The sequence below is a fragment of the Eschrichtius robustus genome, chromosome 11 (assembly GCF_028021215.1).
Source record: "Eschrichtius robustus isolate mEscRob2 chromosome 11, mEscRob2.pri, whole genome shotgun sequence".
In the NCBI taxonomy this organism is placed as follows: Eukaryota; Metazoa; Chordata; class Mammalia; order Artiodactyla; family Eschrichtiidae; genus Eschrichtius; species Eschrichtius robustus.
In genome coordinates, this window is record NC_090834.1 from 106,850,508 (window position 1) to 106,870,287 (window position 19,780).

Genomic DNA, 19,780 nt, shown 5'->3' on the forward strand with positions numbered 1-19,780 from the left:
GACAAAAACAATAGAAAATGAGCAAACACTGAATAGGCAAGTCTCAGAAGAGCAAATCCGAACAGCCAAAAAAACGTGAAAGGTACTAACAGCCCAAGCAGGGGAATGCAAATTAAGGTGATAATGAGAAATCTTTAAATAACAATCAAATAGAAAAAAAAAAGTGCTAACACCTACTATGAATTCTTTTTTGGAAAGCATGCTGTTATCTGTTAAAATTGTACCCCTTGCAGGAAAAATTAAACCTTTCAATGTAGCAGTCCAAGTCCTGGGAATCTGCCCCAAAGCAAGGCATGTGATTATATAATGTAATGAGTTCAAAGTCTTCTACTGCATTTACTGCAGCCTTGTTTGTAATGGCAAGAACCTGGAAACGAAGTAGATTACCATCAATATGTGAATGGCTGAATAAACGAGATCACCCATAACTGGGATTAGTAGGCAGCCTTGGAAAGCAGTTAATCCACCAGGTTGGTGAACATATTAACGTAACAGGAGGGTGATGCATCCTGACTCCACGGGTCAGGGTGAAGCTCCTGGGCTCAGGACTCTTCCAGACCTTGCCACCCAACGCATGTCTTCATCTAGCTGTTCATTTAAAAGTAGCCTTTAAAATAAATTGGTAATCATAAATATTGCACTTTCCTGAGTTCTGTGTGTCATTCTAGCAAATCATTGAACCTGAAGGGGGGCTGTGGGAACCCCTGAATTTGTAGCCAAGTTAGAGATGTGGGTAGCCTGGTGACCCGGGACTTGTGATTGAACTCCTTAACTTGTGGGGTCTTCCCCAACTCAGGTAATTCATGTCAGAAGTGAATTGCGGGGGACTTCCCTGGTGGTCCAGTGGTTAAGAATCCGCCTTCCACTGCAGGGGGCATGGGTTCAATCCCTGGTCGGGGAACTAAGATCCCACATGCAGCAGGACAACTAAGCCCACGCGCCGCAACTACTGAGCCCCCAGCCACAACTAAGACCTGACACAGCCAAAAATAAATAAATTAATTTTTTTTAAAAAAAGAATTGAATTGTAGGACATCCAGTTGGTATCAGAGAATTGGTGTCAGAACATAAAGAGTAAGAAGTTTCAGGATTTCCCTGGTGGTCCAGTGGTTAAGACTCTGCCCTTCCACTGCTGGGGACGCTGGTTTGATCCCTGGTTGGGGAAGTAAGATCCTGCATGCTGCGGAGTGCAGCCAAAAAAAAAAAAAGGTTTTGACCCCTACCTACTAATCCCTGGCGTTTTCTATCTTTTAACTCTAATCTGATAGTTCAGAAACCCCAGGCCCCTGGCAAGATCGGGAGGTAGTATCATGCAGCTAGCTGAGCCTAGAGGGAGCAAATCCATCGCTGTTCACCACAACCAACCGCCCCCTCCGCCCCGCGTCCAGCCTTTGGAGAGCCCCGTACATGATTCCATTGCCTGAATTAGGAATAATAATATCTACAATGGAGTGAGCACACATGATGCACCAAGTACTTTTAATAACTTTTTTCCTCTGGAAAACCATGTTTATTTACAACTCCCAATTAAAGGTAATTTGAACAAGGTGGGGGGGATGGGTATTGGAATTTGTGAGTTAGCTACAAATCAGAAATAATAGCAAAGTAGATATGTACAAATCACATATCTGGTAAAGGACTTTTATCCAGGGTCCCCAAACTCAACAATAAGAAACAATTCGTGGGCTTCCCTGGTGGCGCAGTGGTTAAGAATCCGCCTGCCAATGCAGGGGACACAGGTTTGAGCCCTGGTCTAGGAAGATCCCACATGCCACAGAGCAGCTAAGCCCGTGCGCCACAGCTACTGAACCTGTGCGCTAGAGCCTCCGAGCCACAACTACTGAGCCTGGGTGCCATAACTACTGAAACCCGCACGCCTGGAGCCTGTGCTCTGCAACAAGAGAAGCCACCGCAATGAGAAGCCCGCGCACCACAACAAAGAGTAGCCCCCGCACGCTGCAACTAGAGAAAGCCCGCGCACAGCAACGAAGACCCAACACAGCCAAAAATAAATAAATAAAATAATTTTTTTAAAAAGAAAAGAAACAACTTGTGTGGTGATGGAGGTGTCAACTAGTTGTAATCATTTCACAGTATATATGTGTATCAAATCATCACACTGTATACCTTAAACTTCCATGTTGTATGTCAATTATATCTCAATAAAGCTGGAAAAAAAAACCCTATTTTTTAAAAGCAAAAAATTTGAATCGACACTTTACCAAAGAACTCACTTTATTGTGCTTTGCTTTACTGCACTTTGCAGATTGTGTTTACAAACTGAAGGTTTGTGGCAACAGTGTCAAGCCAGTCTGTTGGTGCCATTTTTCCAACAGCATTCGCTCCCTTTGTGTCTATCTGTCATATTTCGGTAGTTCTCACAATATTTCAAACACTCAACCAGCAAAAAGATACAACTCGCTGAAGGATCAGATGATGGTTAGCAATTTTTTTAACAATAAAGTATTTTTCAGTTAAGGTGTGTATATTTATTAAAGACATAATGCTATCGCACACTTAATAGACTATGGTATAGCGTAAACGTAACTTTCACATGCACTGGAAAACCAAACAATTCACGGGACTCCCTTTATTGTGGTGGCCTGGAACGGAACCTGCAGTACCTCTGAGGTGTACCTGTAGATGGTAAATAAGCACAGGAAAAGATACTCCACATCATTAGTCATGAAGGAAATACAAATTAAAACCACTATGAAATACCACTACATATGTGTTTGAGTGGCTAAAATTAAACAAGACTGACAATACCAAGTGTTCGCAAGGACTTGGAGGAGCTAGAACTCAACTACCCTGCCGGTGGGAATGCAAACTGGTACAACCACTTTGGAACACAGCTTGGTAGTTTCTTAAAAAGTGAAACAAGATTTAAAATAATATTTTTTTAATTAGAATTAAACAAAAAAGAAAAAAAAATGAAACAACACCTACCATATGACCCAGCCCTTCCACTAGAAAGCATTTACTCAAGAGAAATGAAAGTATATATCCACACAAAGACATGTACGTGAATGTTCATAGCAACTTTATTTGTAATAAATAGTCCAAAACTGGAAACAGCTCAAATGTGTATCAACAGGCAACTAGCTAAACAAACGGTGGTATATCCATATGATGGAATACTACTTGGCAATAAAAGGAATGACCATTAATACATGCAACAACATGGATGAACCTCAAAATAATGATGCTTAGTGAAAGAAGCCAAATAAAAAAAGGAATACATACAATATGATTCTATTTATATAAATTCTGAAAAATGCAAATTCATCTATAGTGACAGAAAACAGATCGGTGGTTACTTCGGGATGGGGAGGCAAGGTGGAGGAGGAGGCCCTGATTAGAAAGAGGAAGAAGCTTTGGGGGTGATGGAAATGTTTATCTTGATTGCAATAATGGTTTCACTGGTGTATATGTGTGAAAGTCATCAAATAGTACATTTTTAATATATGCAGTTCATTGTGTGCCAATTATACCTCAGTAAAGCTGTTTTAAAAGAAGCAACAGAAGAAAGCAGCTACAGAGGGACCTGCCCATAGTTTGTCACTGGGACGTTGATTTCATTATCTCCACTTGATTTTATCATCTGGGAAAGGATTATGTTGCCTTTTTGGTTTTGTTTTTTAAGCCATTACAGAGTTTTTTTGTTTTGTTTTGTTTTTTTAATTTTTATTGATTTATTTATTTATTTCTGGCTGTGTTGGGTCTTCGTTTCTGTGCGAGGGCTTTCTCTAGTTGCGGCAAGCGGGGGCCACTCTTCATCGCGGTGCGCGGGCCTCTCACTATCGTGGCCTCTCTTGTTGCGGAGCGCAGGCTCCAGACGCGCGGGCTCAGTAGTTGTGGCTCACGGGCCTAGTTGCTCCGCGGGACGTGGGATCTTCCCAGACCAGGGCTCGAACCCACGTCCCCTGCATTGGCAGGCAGATTCTCAACCACTGTGCCACCAGGGAAGCCCGATTACAGTTTTTTTAAGTGCTTACTTTAAAATATCTAAACTTACGTTTTCTTACTTTTTTTTTTTTGGCTGTGCAGCGTGGCATGGGGGATCTTAGTTCCGAGATCAGGAAGTGAACCGGTGCCCCCTGCAGTGGAGGCACGGAGTCCTAACCACTGGACCACCAGGGAATTCCCTCACATAGTATTTGATACATCCAAAGGCTGTGTGGAACCTTATGTGCATTAGGAACTGAGCTATAAATCGAATGCTCATGAACCCACCACCCAGCCTGAGAACCAAGGTATTACCAACACCTTTGCAAATTCCTTCCTTACCCCATTCCCACTCCCCTCACAGGGGCCATCATGTGAATTTTGTGCTTTTTCTTCCCTTGATCTCCTAAGAGTTTTATCACATGTGCTTAAATCACCAAACAATAGATGGTTTAGTTTTGCTTATTTTTGCTATCACACTGTGTCATTTTATGCAATTTGCTGTTTTCACTCAGCATTACATCTCTATGATTCATCTGTGTCATTGCATTATGTGTACTACAATACTTCCAATCCTCCCTATACCCTGCAGATAGACAGGACATGGTCTACCTGGGGAAAACACAGCTCAGCAAGCTCACCCAGTCCAGGGGCCCAACTCTAGGGCCTCCTCTTCACAATATCACGCTCATTCCTTCACTCAGAAAGCATGATTGAGGGCCTTCTGTGCACCAGGCAGTGACCAGGCACTGGACATACCGCTGTGAGCACGGCCGATGCCCTGCTGTCTTGAAGCACACATTCTGGTTGTCACCTCTCACCTTGACCCTCACTTGACTCGGCTATGGGCCAGCTACCCGAACATCCTGGGGTGCCCTAGCCTCTTCCTCTTACCCACGGAATGGCTAACGGAGGCTGATCTGACCCATCCCAGAGGCTTCTGCCCAGGGACGGCAGTGTGACAGTAGCTGTCACAAGGACAAAGACAGCCAGCTCTGACCCAGCAAGGCCATTTCCAGGAATTTATCCTACGGGACACTTGAATACGTACACAGTGGCACTGGCATAAGAGTATTTATTGCTGCATCATTTGTAATAGCAAACTAGTAGAAACAACTGAAACTTCCGTCAATAGGGATCTAACTACAGTTAATTCACATTAGTTATGGGAAACCCATACAGTGGAATACCACTAGCTATAAAAGAACAAAGTGGGAGGCACTGATCATGGAAAACTCTCAAGGACAGATTTTTTTTTTTTTTTTTTTTGGCCATTCGCTCAGCTTGCGGGATCTTAGTATCCCAAGTAGGGATCGAACCCGGGCCCTGGGCAGTGAAAGCGTGGAGTCCTAACCACTGGACCGCCAGGGAATTCCCTCCAGGACAGATTTTAAAGGGCAAGATTAGAACAGTGTATGGAATATATTACCGTGTATGTAAGAAACAGGGAAGACTAAAGCATACCATTGCTGCTTAAATATGCATAAGTACTTCCAGAAGGTTTATAAGAAACTGGGACCTGAATAGGAGACTTCTCATTGTATTTACTTTGTATTTTTAAAAAAATTGTGTACCTATGGCCAAGGGCTACCTATTTAAAAACACACAGATAAAATAACAATTTTGGTCTTTCAGTGCATATTCCCTGGCTTCTTGGCCTTTCTTCGGCTGGTGGCCAGACTTTGCTGGCAGCAAATATTTTATCAGGGGCCCCTGCTTCTCCCAGGCACCCCTGCTTTGGCACATTACATTCTGACACCCCCCAACCCTCCTTTAGAGTGTTGGGGCAACCTGCCACAAGGTGGCACTGTCTGCCGCCTGCTGCTCCATGGGCTGAAAGTCCTCTCCTGGTACCTGGGGTCAAGGGTCAGGGGTCTCCGTCCAAGGAGCAGGAGCTCACCTCCCCACCCCCGGCACTCCTTAATCCTGCACCTCTGCTAAGAAATCTGGAAAAACGAAGTTAGGAATCATATCCCAGTCACCCCCTCCATCTGGCCCATCAAATGCCCCCCCCTCCCCAGGCTGGTGCAGACAAACCTTCAGAACTTGGAAGGTGCCTCTTTCCTTCCTTTGGGTCTCAGGGAGAACACAGGCGTGCATGCCTGGTTCACAGGAGCTGTGTCTCTGCCCCCAATCTGACTCCCCATTTCAAAACCCTCCCTTGTCTCTAAGAGAGCAGTCAGAGCTCTGCTGAAGGGTGGAAAAGGGGACAATATGACAACCATGAGATCGCCCGGGGTCCCCTGCCAGGAGCACTGGGGACTGGCATGCCATCTACCCAGCACACACCCACTTATCATTTCATTCATTTATCAAGTATTTACCAACAGCCCACCAGGTGTAGAGTTCTTATTCAAACACTTGCCTTGAACATCAGAAGGGAGATGATCGGGCCAAACTGACCCTGGACCTTTGCTCAAGCTCCTCCCCCAGACTCAGGCCTTCCCACCCTCCGCAGCTCTGGTCCTGTCTGTGCAACTGACCCCTCCTTTAAGGCCAGCTGTCATCCTGCCTCCTTGGCCTCACCTGCCCAAAGGCTCTGGTCAAGAGCAGCCTGGTCAGTGCCTGGGGCCACAGGGGGCTCCCTGGCCTGGGGGCGTGGAGCCCGCTACGAGGGAAAAGTGGGAGAATGACGATGCAAAGCACAAGGCCAGCAACGGGTGGACGAATGTGCCCTCGAGACGCAGGCTCCAGCAAGGACAGCTCCCCTCACTGGGGGCTGGTCCACATCTTGGTAGGGACCCCTCTGGGAGCCCAGGGATGGGCACTGAAGAGACCCTCTGGGAATTCTTGTTAAATGGACACAGGCTAATCTTCCCAGAGTCTAGCGTGGTGAGCACACCCATGTTCAGGAATCCTGGCCTGACAGAGCAACTGATATCCAGGCAGCAGGTGGGAGGCCGGGAGGCAGCCCCAGGCCTGGGTGGGGGATACAGGTCAGGGCAGGCTGTCTCCAAAGGCTGCAGCCTCTCCGGGGCTGGGTGGAGCAGCCCTTGGCGGGCCTCTCCATAGGCTACCTGGTGAGATCTCGTATGAGACAGGGGTGCTCGGATGAGTCCCTCGTTTAGTGCCTCCCCCGGCCCCATCTGCATGACTCCTTGGCCACAAAAGAGACCTCACACTGCAAGGCTGAGGGCTCATGCTGAGCAAGGGAGCCCAGGAAGACACAGCGACCCTGAGATGCCACGGGGGGCCATGGCCTCCCCCTCACCTCTGCCTGGCTCCCCATGAGAGAGCCACCAGAACACTGGTGGCCTCCCTTCCATGTTATATCCACAGCACCTGGTGCTACAGAAAGAAAGGTGTGCTGGAGGGAGAGGTAGAGGGAGATGAGGCAGGTGGGCTCAGCTCCCCCCAAACCAGAGGAACCAGTGGAATAAAATCAAACCGGCTTTAATACCAATATAGTCTCTCTTTTAAATACCATGTTCCCCAGGACAGAGCACAGGGGCAGGCTCTTGGCAGGAAGAGTGGAAAGGAAATGTGGAACCAAATGGAATGGATAGCCCCGGGCCCGCCCCCAACCAGCCCAGGGCCCCTGCCAGGGGGCACTGGGGACTGGCTGCCCGCCAGGGAGGGGGAGGTGACAGCAGCTTCCTCTGGTCCAGTTATTGCAGAGGTGTGGGGTAGGTACCCCTACCCTCCCCAGCCCCCAAACTCTTCTCAGGATTTCTGCCCTTCAGACCAGCAGAGCTGGGGCCTGGGCTCCTCTGATCTGGGAGGGGCCCCTCCGCCTAAAAGAACTGCCGCTAAGGCCTGGGGCGGGCGGGGGATGCCCCTGGCCAGGCCGGCCCGCTGGCTCAGTAACTGTTCTGATGGCCCGTGAGAATGTAGAGGTTGCTGTGAGCCCCCGGCTTGCCGGTGGGAATGCTCTCAAGGATGATGTCTCTGGAGGGGAGAGAACCGGAGGTGAGCAAGGTGGGAAGACACTTGGGCACCTCCACCTGGCCTGGAGAGCATCTGAAGGGGAGGCCGGGGCACCGTGTCCTACCTGTGGGCCCCAAGCACTCGGAAGATCCTTGTCTCGTCTGTGATCTCCTGGGTCACCTGGGAAGAAAAGGGGCACTGAGGCCACCCCAGCGGGTCCTCTCCTAAAAGGTGGGGACAACTGGGTGGGGAGCCACCAGGTTCCTGAGTCTCACTCACCTCATTAGTGTCCAGGCTGCGGCCTTGCATCCCGTGGCTCCAGAAGGCCAGCACACTGTCCTGCAGACACACTAGGAGGGGCCAGGCGGCCATCAGCCCTGCACCTGCCCTGGGGACACTGGCTCCCCCAGCTACGGCCTGGGCCCAGGTCTGGGCCACAGAGGTCCTCACAGACTGGGCCGCAGGTGAGCAGGATGGCTCTCCAGAGGGGCTGGGGGACCTGCCTCCTTGTCCCGCTGCCAGCCCCGGGCCCCGGGGCCACATCATGTGCTCCAGGCCAGGGATACTGCCGCCCCCACCTCTGTCTGCTCACTCACCCACAGTCTCAATGGGGAAGTCAAAGGTCAGCACAGGCGCCAGCGTCGCCGTGGGCTCGCCCAGCAGGTTGACGATCCTCACGCAGCCTGCACAGGGGGCGGGCTGGTGGGCGGGGTGGGGTGGCTCCCTTCTGGGGAGACAGACCCACCTGGCCTCCCTCACCACCCGCTTCCAGTCCCCAGCCCTGATACCAGGAACACTCACGGTCAAAGCAGACTAGGACTGTGTCCCTGTCCACCTGGATCACCTGCTGGGCTGAGCCCGGAAGCCCCTCTGCAGGCAGAGAAGGGAGACACGGCCTGGCTGAGCCACCAGCCCTACTCTGGCCCCAAGAGGAAAAGCTGGAGGTGTGCATCAGCCAGCTTTCACCACAAGTGCATTGCACAACAGCCGGGTGGGGTCACGATGGCCAGTCTCACTGCACAGCAGGGGAACTGATGTTTGGCAGCAAAGTGGCCCATCGCAAGGGGCAGGGCTGAGGCCCAGGGAGGCTTGGGAGGGCAGGGGCTCTGCAGTCAGGAGAGCCAGGCTTCATGACTCAGTCACTGTGTGACCTCGAATCTCTGGGCCTCAGTTTCTTCATCTGTAACCCAGGCACGACGATGCCTACCTTGCAGGGCCATTGTGAGGATCAAGAGTAAAATCCCATGAGACCCCTGGCTGGGGGTCTGGGCCACCGCAAGGACTTGGTCCAGGGCACCTTCCCCTTTCTTTACCCCCTGCCACTCACTCCGCTCCCCTGAGCTGTCCCAACACCCAGTGTCCTGCTTCCTTGCTCAGAATGGAGGCCTCTGGCACCCGCCTTCCCCAGCTTGGCTCTGTCCCTGCAGCCCCTGCAGGGTTGGTCAGGTTTTCTTAGCTGCTGAGCTGAAGAGAGGCTGGGAGCTTCGGGTCCCCAAGGTCTCTGTGGCGCCGTAAGCTGTGAGGAACTTCTCCCTCTCCCTCTTTCTCTATATATATCACATGCACATGCACACACTCACACACACACTCACATACAGCAGCCTGGCCCTCCAGCTCACCGGGTGGGAGGAGGACGTCCGGCGTCAGGCCAGCCTCCAGCGGCAGGACATGGAACAGGACGCGGCAGCCGGGCCCCTCGGGGCCCTCGGCCCCCACGCACACCTGCGGTAGCTCCTTCCCATCCAGCACCAGCGGCTCCAGCATCCTTGCTGGGCTGGGCAAGGGGCTGGAGAAGTTCTGGGGGCAGCAGGGGCCGCTCAGGTCTCCATTTCTCCTCCCAGAAACCCTGCCACCCGCCCGGGGGTCCCCCCCACCGGCCCCGCACCTTCAGCAGCAGGAACTTCTGCAGCGGCTCATACCACTGCAGCAGAAGCAGACTGGTGGGCAGCGCGGCCAGCAGGAAGGTGCTGCCTGTGTGGGGATTCCGCACTGCGAGAGAGGGGGTGGTGGGCCCGGGGCTGTGCCCACCCGCGCCCACCCGGCCCCGCCCACCTCGCCCAGCTCTTACCCACGCGACACTGCAGGCAGCCTTTGGTGTCAGGAATCTTGGTGGACAGGGCAAAGCGCCTGTGGGGTGGCAACCAGGGCAGGCGTCACGGGTGCCACCCTGGGCAAGGCCCCCTGCAGAGCCCTAAGGGGCGGGTACTAACACCTTCCCCGCCTCACAGGTGGCAGACCGAGGCTCAGAGAGGTCAAGCCCCTGGCCCGAGTATCCAAGGAGCCATGAAGCTGTGAATTGCGCAGGATGTGACGCAGTGCTCGTGGCTCCAGCACCCCCTATACAGCCTGGAGCGTGTACATCCAGTCCAGGGGTTTGGATCACAGAGCTACCTCTCACCGTGCGACTTGGGGCAGGGCACTGAACCTCTCTGGGCCTCGACTGCTTCACCTGCTTCACCTGCAGCTTCACCTGCAGTACCCTCGGGACTTAACCTCTCCGGGCCTCAGCTGCTTCACCTGCAGCCTGGGGATAACCGTGGTACCCCCCCTCACAGGGTCGCAGTGAGGCCTAAATGAGTTAACTCAGGGGAGGAGCTTGCAGCAGAGCCTGGCACATCAGGTGCCCTCACAAAAGGCTAACTTTTCTCATCCCGTTGTTATTACTTTCCCACCTATTTCCAGTCATCGAAAATACTTTTTAGGCAAAGGCAGGGTGTAAGTAAAGAAATAACTGAGAAAACGAGGGTGTGGGAGGGCGGCAAGCTAATGCAGCCTCCAGCTCCTCCGGCGGCCAGAGCACTCAGGGCCAGTCCCCACCCGACACGCTGCAAGTCACAGATGAGCAAGCCGGGCGGAGGAGATGAAGACTCACAAAACGGCAAACGCCCTGCCCTCTCCTGCTTCAGCTCAGGCTATTCCATGGGGTGGCCAGTGGGTGGCTCACCTTGGTGCCGAGGGAGAAGTGGGGTCCCTCATTTGGTTACTGGCTGTCCCCCAAACCCTCAGGGGACCTTCCAAACCTGTTTCTTCCTCTGGGGAACAGGGCTACATGTCAGCAGCCCTGCCACCTCCTCCCAGTGACCCAGCCCTGTCTGCACCCTCTGCTGGGATGTGGGCCCCACCAAGGAAGCCAGCACCTCTCTCTCCGCCTCTGTCCTCACTCTTCTCTCTCTCCTTGTTCCTTCCACTCTCTTTCCCAGCTGGCCTTCAGATGGGACAGAGGCGGATATTTTTTGTTTTTTTTCCCAACAATTCGAGATCTCTGCTGTGATACTGTGATTTCCCAAACACACGCCCAAAGCTGCCTGTGACTTGGGCCTGTAATGGGCCTGTTTCCTGCAGGTCCTGGGCCAAAGCAGACGTTGGCTTGGGACTGAGGTCAGGAAGCCCCAAGGCCACGGGGCTCCCGATGTGGTCCTCAAGCGAGCCCGCTGAATAATGGCCCTGGGCCCCTCATCTGCCCATGGCCCGGCCTCCCCCGCCCTCCCCACCGGCTTCCACCACCCACCTGGTCATGACGATGTCTAAGCCCACAGCCCACCTTCCCCCTCAGAACTCAGCGCCACCCCCCACCCCCCAGCCCCCGCCAAGGGCTGAGGTCCCACTTGCACATTTCAAACTCCACGTGACAACACTGAATTCTGCTCCACCCACAGCTGATGACAGCGCCATCCTTCCCATTGTCTAGGCCAAAACCTTGGAGTCATTCTTGACTCCTCTTTCTCTTCCATCCACCAACTGTCCGGAAATCCTGTTGGTTCAGCTTTCAAAATAAAACTGGACTCTGACCGCTTTTCTCCTCCTTCACGGCCTCCCTGGCCCAAGCCGCCATCACGTCCCACCTGATGGTGCCACAGCCTCCTGACGGGTCTCCGCGTCCGCCCGCGTCCCCTCCAGTCTCCTCCCAGCGCAGCAGCCAGAGTGACCCGTGAAAACCTCAGTCACGCCACTCCTCTGCAGTGGCCCTCAGGCTGCTCTGAGTCAGGGGCAAAGCCCTCACTGTGGCTACAGAGCCCTCGGAGGCCAGCTCTCTCTCACTCCATCCACCTGGACTCACTGGCCTCCTTGCTGTTCCTCATACAGGCAGGCCGGCTCCAGCCCCCCAGATACCCTCAGGACTTGCTCTATCAACCCCTCCGAGTCTTTGCTCAAAAAGCACCTTCTCAGCGAGGTCCTTCCTGACCACCCTGCTCTTCTCCACGGGCACTTTCCCCTCTGTGTCACCACCGCATAGACTCCTTCTCATGTCCACTGTCGTCTGTCTCAACAGGAGAGTCTGGGGAATATGAGGGTCTCCAGTTCCCAGGTGTATCTCACGCCCAGGACACTGCCTGGCGCACGCTAGGTGCTGAATGGCTGAATGAGGGACTCTACTGCCCCATAAACGCACCACACAGTCTGCTCTCTGGGGGTCTCCCAGTCCCTCCCTTTCCCTCCACCTCACTCTGATTAGTCCCCAAATCCTGTCAATCCCACTTCCTAAATATTGCTGGAGTCCATCTAGTTCTCACACTGCCTGGGGTCACTACACCGGCCTCCTTTCCAGGCCCTCTCGTCAGCCTCCCCCTCCATTCATCCTTGCCACTGTCACCAGAGCGGCCAGCAGACGCTCCTGGTTCCATCTGCCCAGGCAGGCCCCCCTCTCCTTCCCCCAGCTCCAGGAGAGGGCACGGGACGCAGGCCTGGGCCCTGGCTCCTCATCCCCTTCCACAGTGACTAGCCCAGGGGTAGGCATGGACCTAAGCTAGGCCAGTGAGAACTGGCCCTGGACTTTTGTGGGGATTACTTGGAAACAGAGGTTCCAGTTCCACTGGGTTGTTAGCTAGTGGAACGCTGGCCTGGACCTGCAGGCAGCCATCACTGGACAAGAAAGCCTGAGTGAGAATGAAGGTGACAAGAGGAAAATAGAGCCAGGAGATGCAGGAAGATGCCTGAAGATGCCATTTAAGCCTGGATCCAGCTGGGCATGCAGCTGACCCTACTCCTACACTAGCCGTTAAATTCCCTTTTGTCCTTAAGCCAGCAAGTTGAATCACCTGCAACAGGAAGAAACCTGATTGATGTACAGAGGGACCCTTCTAAGATGCTCCAGGTCCGCTGCCAGGCAGACAAAGCCCAGATCCTGGGCCTGGCGTCAACGGCAGGGCTCTGCCACCTGTGCAGCTTCCTCTTGGGCTGCTCCCCCTCCTAGCTCGGGCCAAACACCTTGCGACTCCCCCGATCGCCTACGAGAATTCACACTTGTTCCTCCCACTGCTAGAAGGCTGTTCCCTAGCTCATCTGCCTGGAAGACCCCCAACGCTCTGTCAAACTCCGCGAGCTCGCCTGGCCTCTCTGAGGCCTCCCCACCCCTTCCAGCTCTCCCTCTGGCGCACCTCAGTCCCAGGAGCTGACTGTCAAGAACTCATTTGATTTGTCATCCCTAAGCCCAGCCTAAGACCTGGCGCATAGTAGGTTCTCAGGAAACATTTGCCCCACAGCCTACCCACCGCAGCTCCCAGAGCTTGCCAGGCACGTTCACATGCCCTGTCTCCTTCCCTCCCGACAGGCCTGGGTGCAGGCGGAGGGGAGGCTACCAACTGTATTGACCTATGAGGAAACCAGGCCTCAGAGAGGCCAAGTGACGTGTCTCAGATCCCAACCGTCTCAGTACCGGGAAAGGCTGCATTCCAGCCCTGGCTCTGTCCCTTTGCCTCTCCCTCCTCCCTCATCCCCGCAGGGCCAGGCTCCCCAGGGTCCCTGACCTGGGGATGATGCGCTGAGTGAGGCGATTGGTGGGGATGGAGAGGGGGACCTGTTGCTGTAGCCGCCGCTGCTCAAACAAGCCTGGGAGGTCGTGGGCCCAGATGTGCGTGGATTTCCCTGCGGAGGGATGGGACGGAGGGGAGAGGGGCTCAGAGAGTGTTGGTGGGTGGGGCGCTGGCCCTGCCCCCGCCTGCCCCAACTGTACCTGAGAGTGACAGCAGCACGTTGTTCACGCAGTAGAGCCAGGCGCAGCGGTGCGAAATCAGCTGGAGGCCACAGAGCCACAGATGGACAGGGGTCAGCACCCCAGACGCCCAAGGCCCTCGGCCCTCCCCCGCCAGCCGGGCCTCACCTTCTCCAGCGTATCCTCATGCAGTTCATGCAGGTTGAGGGTGTAGATGCCTTCCTCGGCCCCCACCACCAGGAACTGGTCTGCAGGTTTGGGTATGGGGTCAGAGGTCAGCCACGTCCCCTGGCCCAAGCTGGGGATTCCCAGGCTCCTGCTTCCTCCCTGCCCCCAGCCTACCCCGGGTGACAGGGTGAACCCAGGTGACAGCAGCGTGGATCCGCAGGGGGCAGCCATTGAAGACCTTGGAGAAGCAGGCACCCATCTGGAGAGGAGGCAAGAGGCTGATGAAGCACTAGGTTGGGGGGACGGGGCGGGGGAAGCCGCAGGCGGTGGGGCAGCAGGCGGTGCAGAGGTGGAGCCATGCGCAAACACTTACGTGCACCTTGGGGGTCGGGGGGAGCCCATGGCAGGATGACCTCTGGGAAGGAAGAAAGGAGTCAGGGCCACAGCCCCAGCCTCCCATCTCCCCGACCCCCGCTACAGCACCGCCTCACCTCATGATCTTCCCGGTGCTTCATGGTGGCCCAGGCAGTGGAGAGCAGTGGGGGGCTGTCAGGGCCTGGGAGAGGTGGAGGTGCGGTTCCTGCAGGCACAGACTTGCCATGAATTCCGGTCCTGGACCACCCTCTACCTCCCAGGGCCTGCCTCCTGGTCCCCCGAGCCTGGGGCTCACCTGGGAGGCTGGATTGAAGGTCTTCAGCTGGAGGCGCAGTGGGGGATGGCTCCAAGAATGGGGCCCTCTTGATGGTTCCTATGGTGTCATCTGGGGAGTCCAGCTCCTGGCAGGAGGGTCAGGGGACCCAGCCCAGCTGTTAGCAGGGGACCCTGTAACTTACCCCCACTCCAACTGCACCCGCTATCGCACTGCCCCCCATCCCCATCCCCCGTTCCCCTTCTCTCCGTACCTTGAGTTCCAAGGCTGGCCGGATGGTCAGGCTCCTGTCGGGGACAAATCAGAGGGAGACGAGGTGTGAGATGTGACTGGGTCCTGAGCCCAGCTGGCCCCCACCTGCTCCGGGCCCTGGCCCCTCACCTTTCCTCCAGGGCCTCCTGGACTGACTGCAGCAGGCTCCTGGGTAGGAGGGGAAGGGATCAGAGGTCAGCCTTTCCTCCTGCCGCCCCCCCCACCCCCCGCAGCTTCCCTCCCCCTCACTCACGCGCTCAGCTCCTCCTTTCCCAGCAGCGTCCACTCCTCTTCCCACTGTGGGGAAACCGAGTCAGAAAGACCGGGAGGGAGGCAGAGAGACAGACAGGCAACATGAGAGAGTGCTGGAGAGATTGTGGGAGAGAGAGATGGCAGACAGACAGAGATGGAAAGTGAGATCGGTAACAAGCAAGAAGACTGTGAGAGAGACAACAAGATGCCAAGAAAGTGTGAAAAAGGGCCAAACAGACAAACAACGAGAGAGAAGGAGACAGAGAGACAGTGAGAGAGAAGGGCAGGGAGGGACTGAGATCGTGGGGGTGAAGAGAGATGCCAATAAGGAGAGACAGCGAGAGAGCAGAGATGGTGAGTCAGCCAGCCCAGCAGTCACAGCGACCGAGGCAGAGAAGGACGTGCCGAAGGGGGCGGGGGCGTCCTCAGACGAGTGACAGGCCCACGTTTTAGAAAGGCGTGGTCACCCTGCCACCCCCAGCCGACTGTCCAAAACAACCTGCGCCAGGAAGGAGCCCCCAGGCTTCCGGGTCCCTGGGCGGACAGGCCTGCTTGGACAGCTCTCCCGGGCCCGAGGGCCAGGCTGCTGCTGCTGCAAGGCTCCTGAGTTTGCGGTGCTCGGTCACCCGCACAGCTCCCCAGCCCAGCCCTGCGCCCCACCCTGCCACGCCGCCAGCCCCTCACCGGCTCGTTCAGTGGGTCTGTTTCCTTCCTTCGTGGGGCACCAAATTTCACCTGGTGAACTGGAGGGCCCAGATCCAGGGGTTAGGGCGCCAGAGCCTCAGGACCGACCCCGAAACTCACACCAAATCCACACGCACAGCCCCCCAATCCACACAGCCCCCCGCCAAAGCAGACTCACACTGGATCTCCGAGGGGGTTCTCTCGGCTGGGCCATGCTGCCCCCGGGAGTGAATGGTGTCGGGAAACATGTCGTAAGTCTACGAGAGAACACAGACAGTGGACACGTGTCCACGCCCACCTCACACCAGGTACTCCTTGAGCTGCTTTACACACACTGATGTGTTTGTTTTCACGAAAACGCCCTGAGATTATTGCGAGATTAAATGGCACCCTCGTTTCACAGATGAGAAAACCAGCACAGAGAGGCAAGTAACTCGCCAAAGATCACAGAGAAAGCAGAAGATGGCTTAACTGGGGTCACGGTCATGCCGGGCCAAGGGCAAGAACCTATCACAGGGGGGCGACAAGGAGGCAAACCGGCTCAGGGAAGATTCCTAACGGGTGGGCTCGACCAGACTGAAGCTGCATGTGCTGGAAACATACAAGCTGAAGGGACCTTGACTTCTGTCATCTCTGCATGCCTTATGACCAGACCAGGCCAAGACCCAGTCCCCAGCTGCTCTCACTTACCTCCAGGTCACAGTCTTCTGGGGAGGGGGTTCCCAGGTGGGGGTCATTGGCCTTGTCCAACAGCTGTGTGAGGAGAGCCCGAGGCAACTGCTGGGTCGTGAAGGGGTGCTGGAGGATGGAGGGGGTGCAGGTTGGTCCCTGGCCTCCGGGTCCCTGCTTCTGAGCATCGAGCCCCCTGCCCCACCCCTCTACCTCCCACCTGCAGGAGTTTCTCTGCTGTTGGCCTCTTCTTGGGGTTCTTGGTCAAGGCAAGCTTGAGGAAGTGATGGAAATACTGGGTCCTAGTGGGTACAAGAGACCCCACCCGCAGGCCCAGGTTAGCCCTCAGGCAGGCCATCCTGCCACTGCTCCAGAGGAGTCTGCTGGGCCTGCCCAGGAAGGAGCCAGCCTGAGGCCGAGGGCAGCTGGCCTGAGCAACACTGCTATTGCGACCCGGCAGCGCCTCCGTCATCAACCATCTGCCCTTCTTCTTTGTCCACACTGGTCCCCAGCCCAGAAGCAGGGCCCAGGCCCCTCCTGCGGATGGTCTGTGGAGGCCCAGAGAGGGCAGGGCCCTTGAGGCTGCACCCCGGGGGGTGGCAGAAGGCTCCTCCGCCCCCATGGGGCTGGGCTGAAAAGGGGGCCCCAGCAAGGGATGTGGGCCCTCACCAGCGAGTCTTGTCTCTCAGCTTCGGCGGCTGGAAGCTGCTCTTTGACATCAGCATCAAGGCCCTATGGAGACCACAGGTCAGGGGTCGAGGGTCACAGGGCTCTTGGGGTCAGGCAAGGGGCAAGTATTCAGCTGACCTCATGGGGTGCAGGTGGAAGAGAGGGGGCTGCAGCTCGCCCAGCTCGATGGCGGTGATGCCCAGGGCCCAGATGTCACACAGCTCATTGTAGCCACCTTTGCGCTCCACGGCGGCCACCTCCGGGGCCATCCTAGAGGCGGGGTCACAGATGAGACGGCCGGGTGCCCCACTGTGGCCCCCACCCCCTCAGTCAGAGGTGCAGCCTCACCAGTATGGAGTCCCAATGAAAGATCTCCTCTTCGCCACAGATGCCGTCAGCTCGCCTGACACCCCAAAGTCAGCTGCAGGGAGAAAGAGCTGCTCTCACCCGACCTCTGGCTGCCACTCCCCACCCACGTCCAGGGCTCAGGCTCAGGATGCACCTGGCAGGGCTCAGAAAATAGGCAGCCCAGGTTCAGCCACAACTGCCACAGGCACAAGGCAAGGCCAGGTCCCCTCCTGGGAGGGGTCAAGCACCTTCCCTCCATGACCACGTGCCCGGTCCCATGTTAGACTCCCTACGTACCCAACCACATCCAACTTCTAACAGGAAGGGAGAACTGTTCCACTTTCTAAATGGGGAAACTGAGGCTCAAGTGGTAAAATGACTTGCTCAAGGACAAGCTGCACTTGAAAGTAGGCTCTAAGACTCCAGGAGCTCCCATAGAACCCTCACCCTGATTGTGTCCCCAGGGTACTGACCCAGCTTGACATCTCCCTGGAGGGTGAGGAGAAGGTTGGCTCCCTGTGGGAATGGAGGAGAGAGAATCCCGTCTGGTGCCCCCGAGAGCCTCCTCCTCCCTCCCACGATGCCCTTGGCCAGACCCCTACCTTGATGTCTCTGTGGATCTTCCCCTGAGAATGCAAGTGGTGCAGCCCCTGGGGACGAAGAGGAGCCCCTGAGAGCAGCTACCCAGTATATCCCACCTCTCCTGAACCCCCTCTCAGGACGGGGGCCCCCCACCCAAGCTGCTTCCTCCTCCCCTCTCCCCAAACAGGAAATGACTGAGCCAAAAGGGAAATGGGCTGCTTCCGGCCACACGGCTGGGGCCCCTTCCCCCCAGGACCCACAGCCCCTCAGGCACCTTTGCCTGAGCACTCCACCCACCCCACCCCCCAACACACACACTGGCCAGCTGGGCTCCCTGCCCTGCTCCAGGGGACTGGGGGTGTAAGTAGCCCTATGGGCCCAGCTACCTTCAGTGCCTCTCGGCAGACATAGGCAATCTGCCGTTCCTCCAGGGGCCCGGTGGCTGAAATGGGAGGGGTAAGGGCTGGCAGGGGGGTCTGGGGGGATATGTTGACCCTCCCAGTCTCCACCCTGTGTGGGGTAAGCAGCAGGCATTACTGGTGAAAGGGGAGTTGGCCATATCCCCTCCCGACATAGGCTGGGATATACAGCCCAGAAAAGGATAGCATTTCTCTCAAGGTCACACAGCTAGTGAGAAGTGGAGAGGGGCCCAAATCCAGGGCCCCAGCTCTCCCCTCTTGCCCTGTGTTGCGGTGGGGATGGGAAGAAGGCTGTGACCCTCTGTGGCCTGGAGTCCTGGCCCTCACCGTGGTAAATCTCCTGCAGGGATCCCCCTCCGCAGAACTCCATGCAGATCCACAAGCGGTCATTCCTGGGTGACACAGAGCTGGGGTGGGCACATGGCAGGGCCATATGGGGGCTGCCTGGGGGCAGGCAAGGGGATAAAGCAGCCTCACCTGAGGTAGCTGCCAATATAGGCCACCACATTGGGGTGGCGGCACTCACGCAGGATGGTGATTTCCTGCTGAAGGGAGCTGATGTCGTCCCCTGGGAAACACAGGGCTTCATGAAGGGGGCCGCCTTAACTCAATGCCCCCATCTGCAAAATGGGCACAGAGTGCCTCTCCTCTCCAGGGCAGACAGGTGCCAGCGGACAGTACCTCCCGGGGCCTGCCTCTCAGGGGGTCTCGGAAATGTCAACTCTCACACCGCGCCCGCTCTGCGGCCCTCTGCCCTCCCTCCAGAGCTGAGGCCCTGGCTCCGGGCCCTCACCTGGGTCTAGCTTGACTATCTTGACCGCGGCCAGTTCGGACGTGACCGTATCGCGGGCCTGCAGGGGCGGAGGGGGTGAAGCGAGATGAGGAGGGGCGGGGCTGGGGGCCGGATCCCGCAGCAGGGCGCGGAGCGCGTACCCTCCTCTCCTCTCTCCCGCCCGTCCCGCCGCCCGGCGCACCTTGTAGACGTCGCCATAGGTCCCGGCCCCCACGCGCTGCAGCAGCTCGAAGCGGTCCCGCGGATCCTGCAGCGACACATTCTGCAGCAGCGCCATGGCCCGGCGCCGGGCGGGCGCGAGCTGCGGAGCCGCGGAGCCGGCGCGGGGCGGCGCGGGGCGGGGCGGGGCGGGGTGGGACCGCCGAGGCGGGCGCCGGTGGCTCCGAGGCCGCGGGGGCGGGGCCGGGGCCCGGGGCGGGGCCAGGCCGGGGATGCCCCGCCGCCCGGCCGGGAGGAGGCGCCCGCGGGACCGGCCCTCGGCGGCTAGGGAAAGTCCCGAGCCCGGGACGAGCTGATGGTGCCGAAGCTCTTCTGCCAGCCACCGGTTCCTC

The 19,780-nt window shown here is 56.4% G+C and overlaps 1 protein-coding gene across 2 annotated transcripts; it reads right to left on the reverse strand.

Moving 5' to 3' along the window:
* Positions 1 to 7,325: 7,325 nt before the first annotated feature.
* Positions 7,326 to 19,530, reverse strand: MAP4K2 (mitogen-activated protein kinase kinase kinase kinase 2). Of its 2 annotated transcripts, XM_068555522.1 has the most exons (32): positions 19,411 to 19,530; positions 19,230 to 19,287; positions 18,914 to 19,004; positions 18,764 to 18,828; positions 18,404 to 18,459; positions 18,038 to 18,085; positions 17,909 to 17,951; positions 17,436 to 17,508; positions 17,226 to 17,357; positions 17,088 to 17,150; positions 16,639 to 16,720; positions 16,440 to 16,547; positions 15,928 to 16,006; positions 15,750 to 15,808; positions 15,067 to 15,110; positions 14,943 to 14,981; positions 14,815 to 14,848; positions 14,583 to 14,688; positions 14,404 to 14,492; positions 14,286 to 14,327; positions 14,087 to 14,171; positions 13,913 to 13,992; positions 13,766 to 13,826; positions 13,560 to 13,677; positions 9,884 to 9,942; positions 9,701 to 9,804; positions 9,435 to 9,612; positions 8,617 to 8,685; positions 8,412 to 8,498; positions 8,095 to 8,165; positions 7,940 to 7,995; positions 7,326 to 7,836 (listed from the first exon to the last, which is right to left on the reverse strand). In XM_068555522.1, the coding sequence occupies exons 1-32, from the start codon at positions 19,504 to 19,506 to the stop codon at positions 7,749 to 7,751; spliced, it is 2,463 nt and encodes an 820-aa protein (XP_068411623.1). In that variant the 5' UTR covers positions 19,507 to 19,530; the 3' UTR covers positions 7,326 to 7,748. The 2 variants fall into 2 exon arrangements, with proteins under 2 accessions (XP_068411623.1, XP_068411624.1); XM_068555523.1 differs by lacking the exons at positions 17,909 to 17,951; positions 18,038 to 18,085; positions 18,404 to 18,459.
* Positions 19,531 to 19,780: the final 250 nt, after the last annotated feature.

Bases quoted from the DNA above. Each gene is read 5' to 3' on its own strand.
- MAP4K2 (XM_068555522.1), bottom strand. From the start codon at position 19,506: ATGGCGCTGCTGCAGAATGTGTCGCTGCAGGATCCGCGGGACCGCTTC. The intron at 18,086-18,403 runs GTAGCTGGGCCC...CTTCGTCCCCAG, and splicing joins TCTGCCGAGAGGCACTGAAG to GGGCTGCACCACTTGCATTC. The intron at 8,499-8,616 runs GTGAGTGTTCCT...CCCCCTGTGCAG, and splicing joins AGTCCTAGTCTGCTTTGACC to GCTGCGTGAGGATCGTCAAC.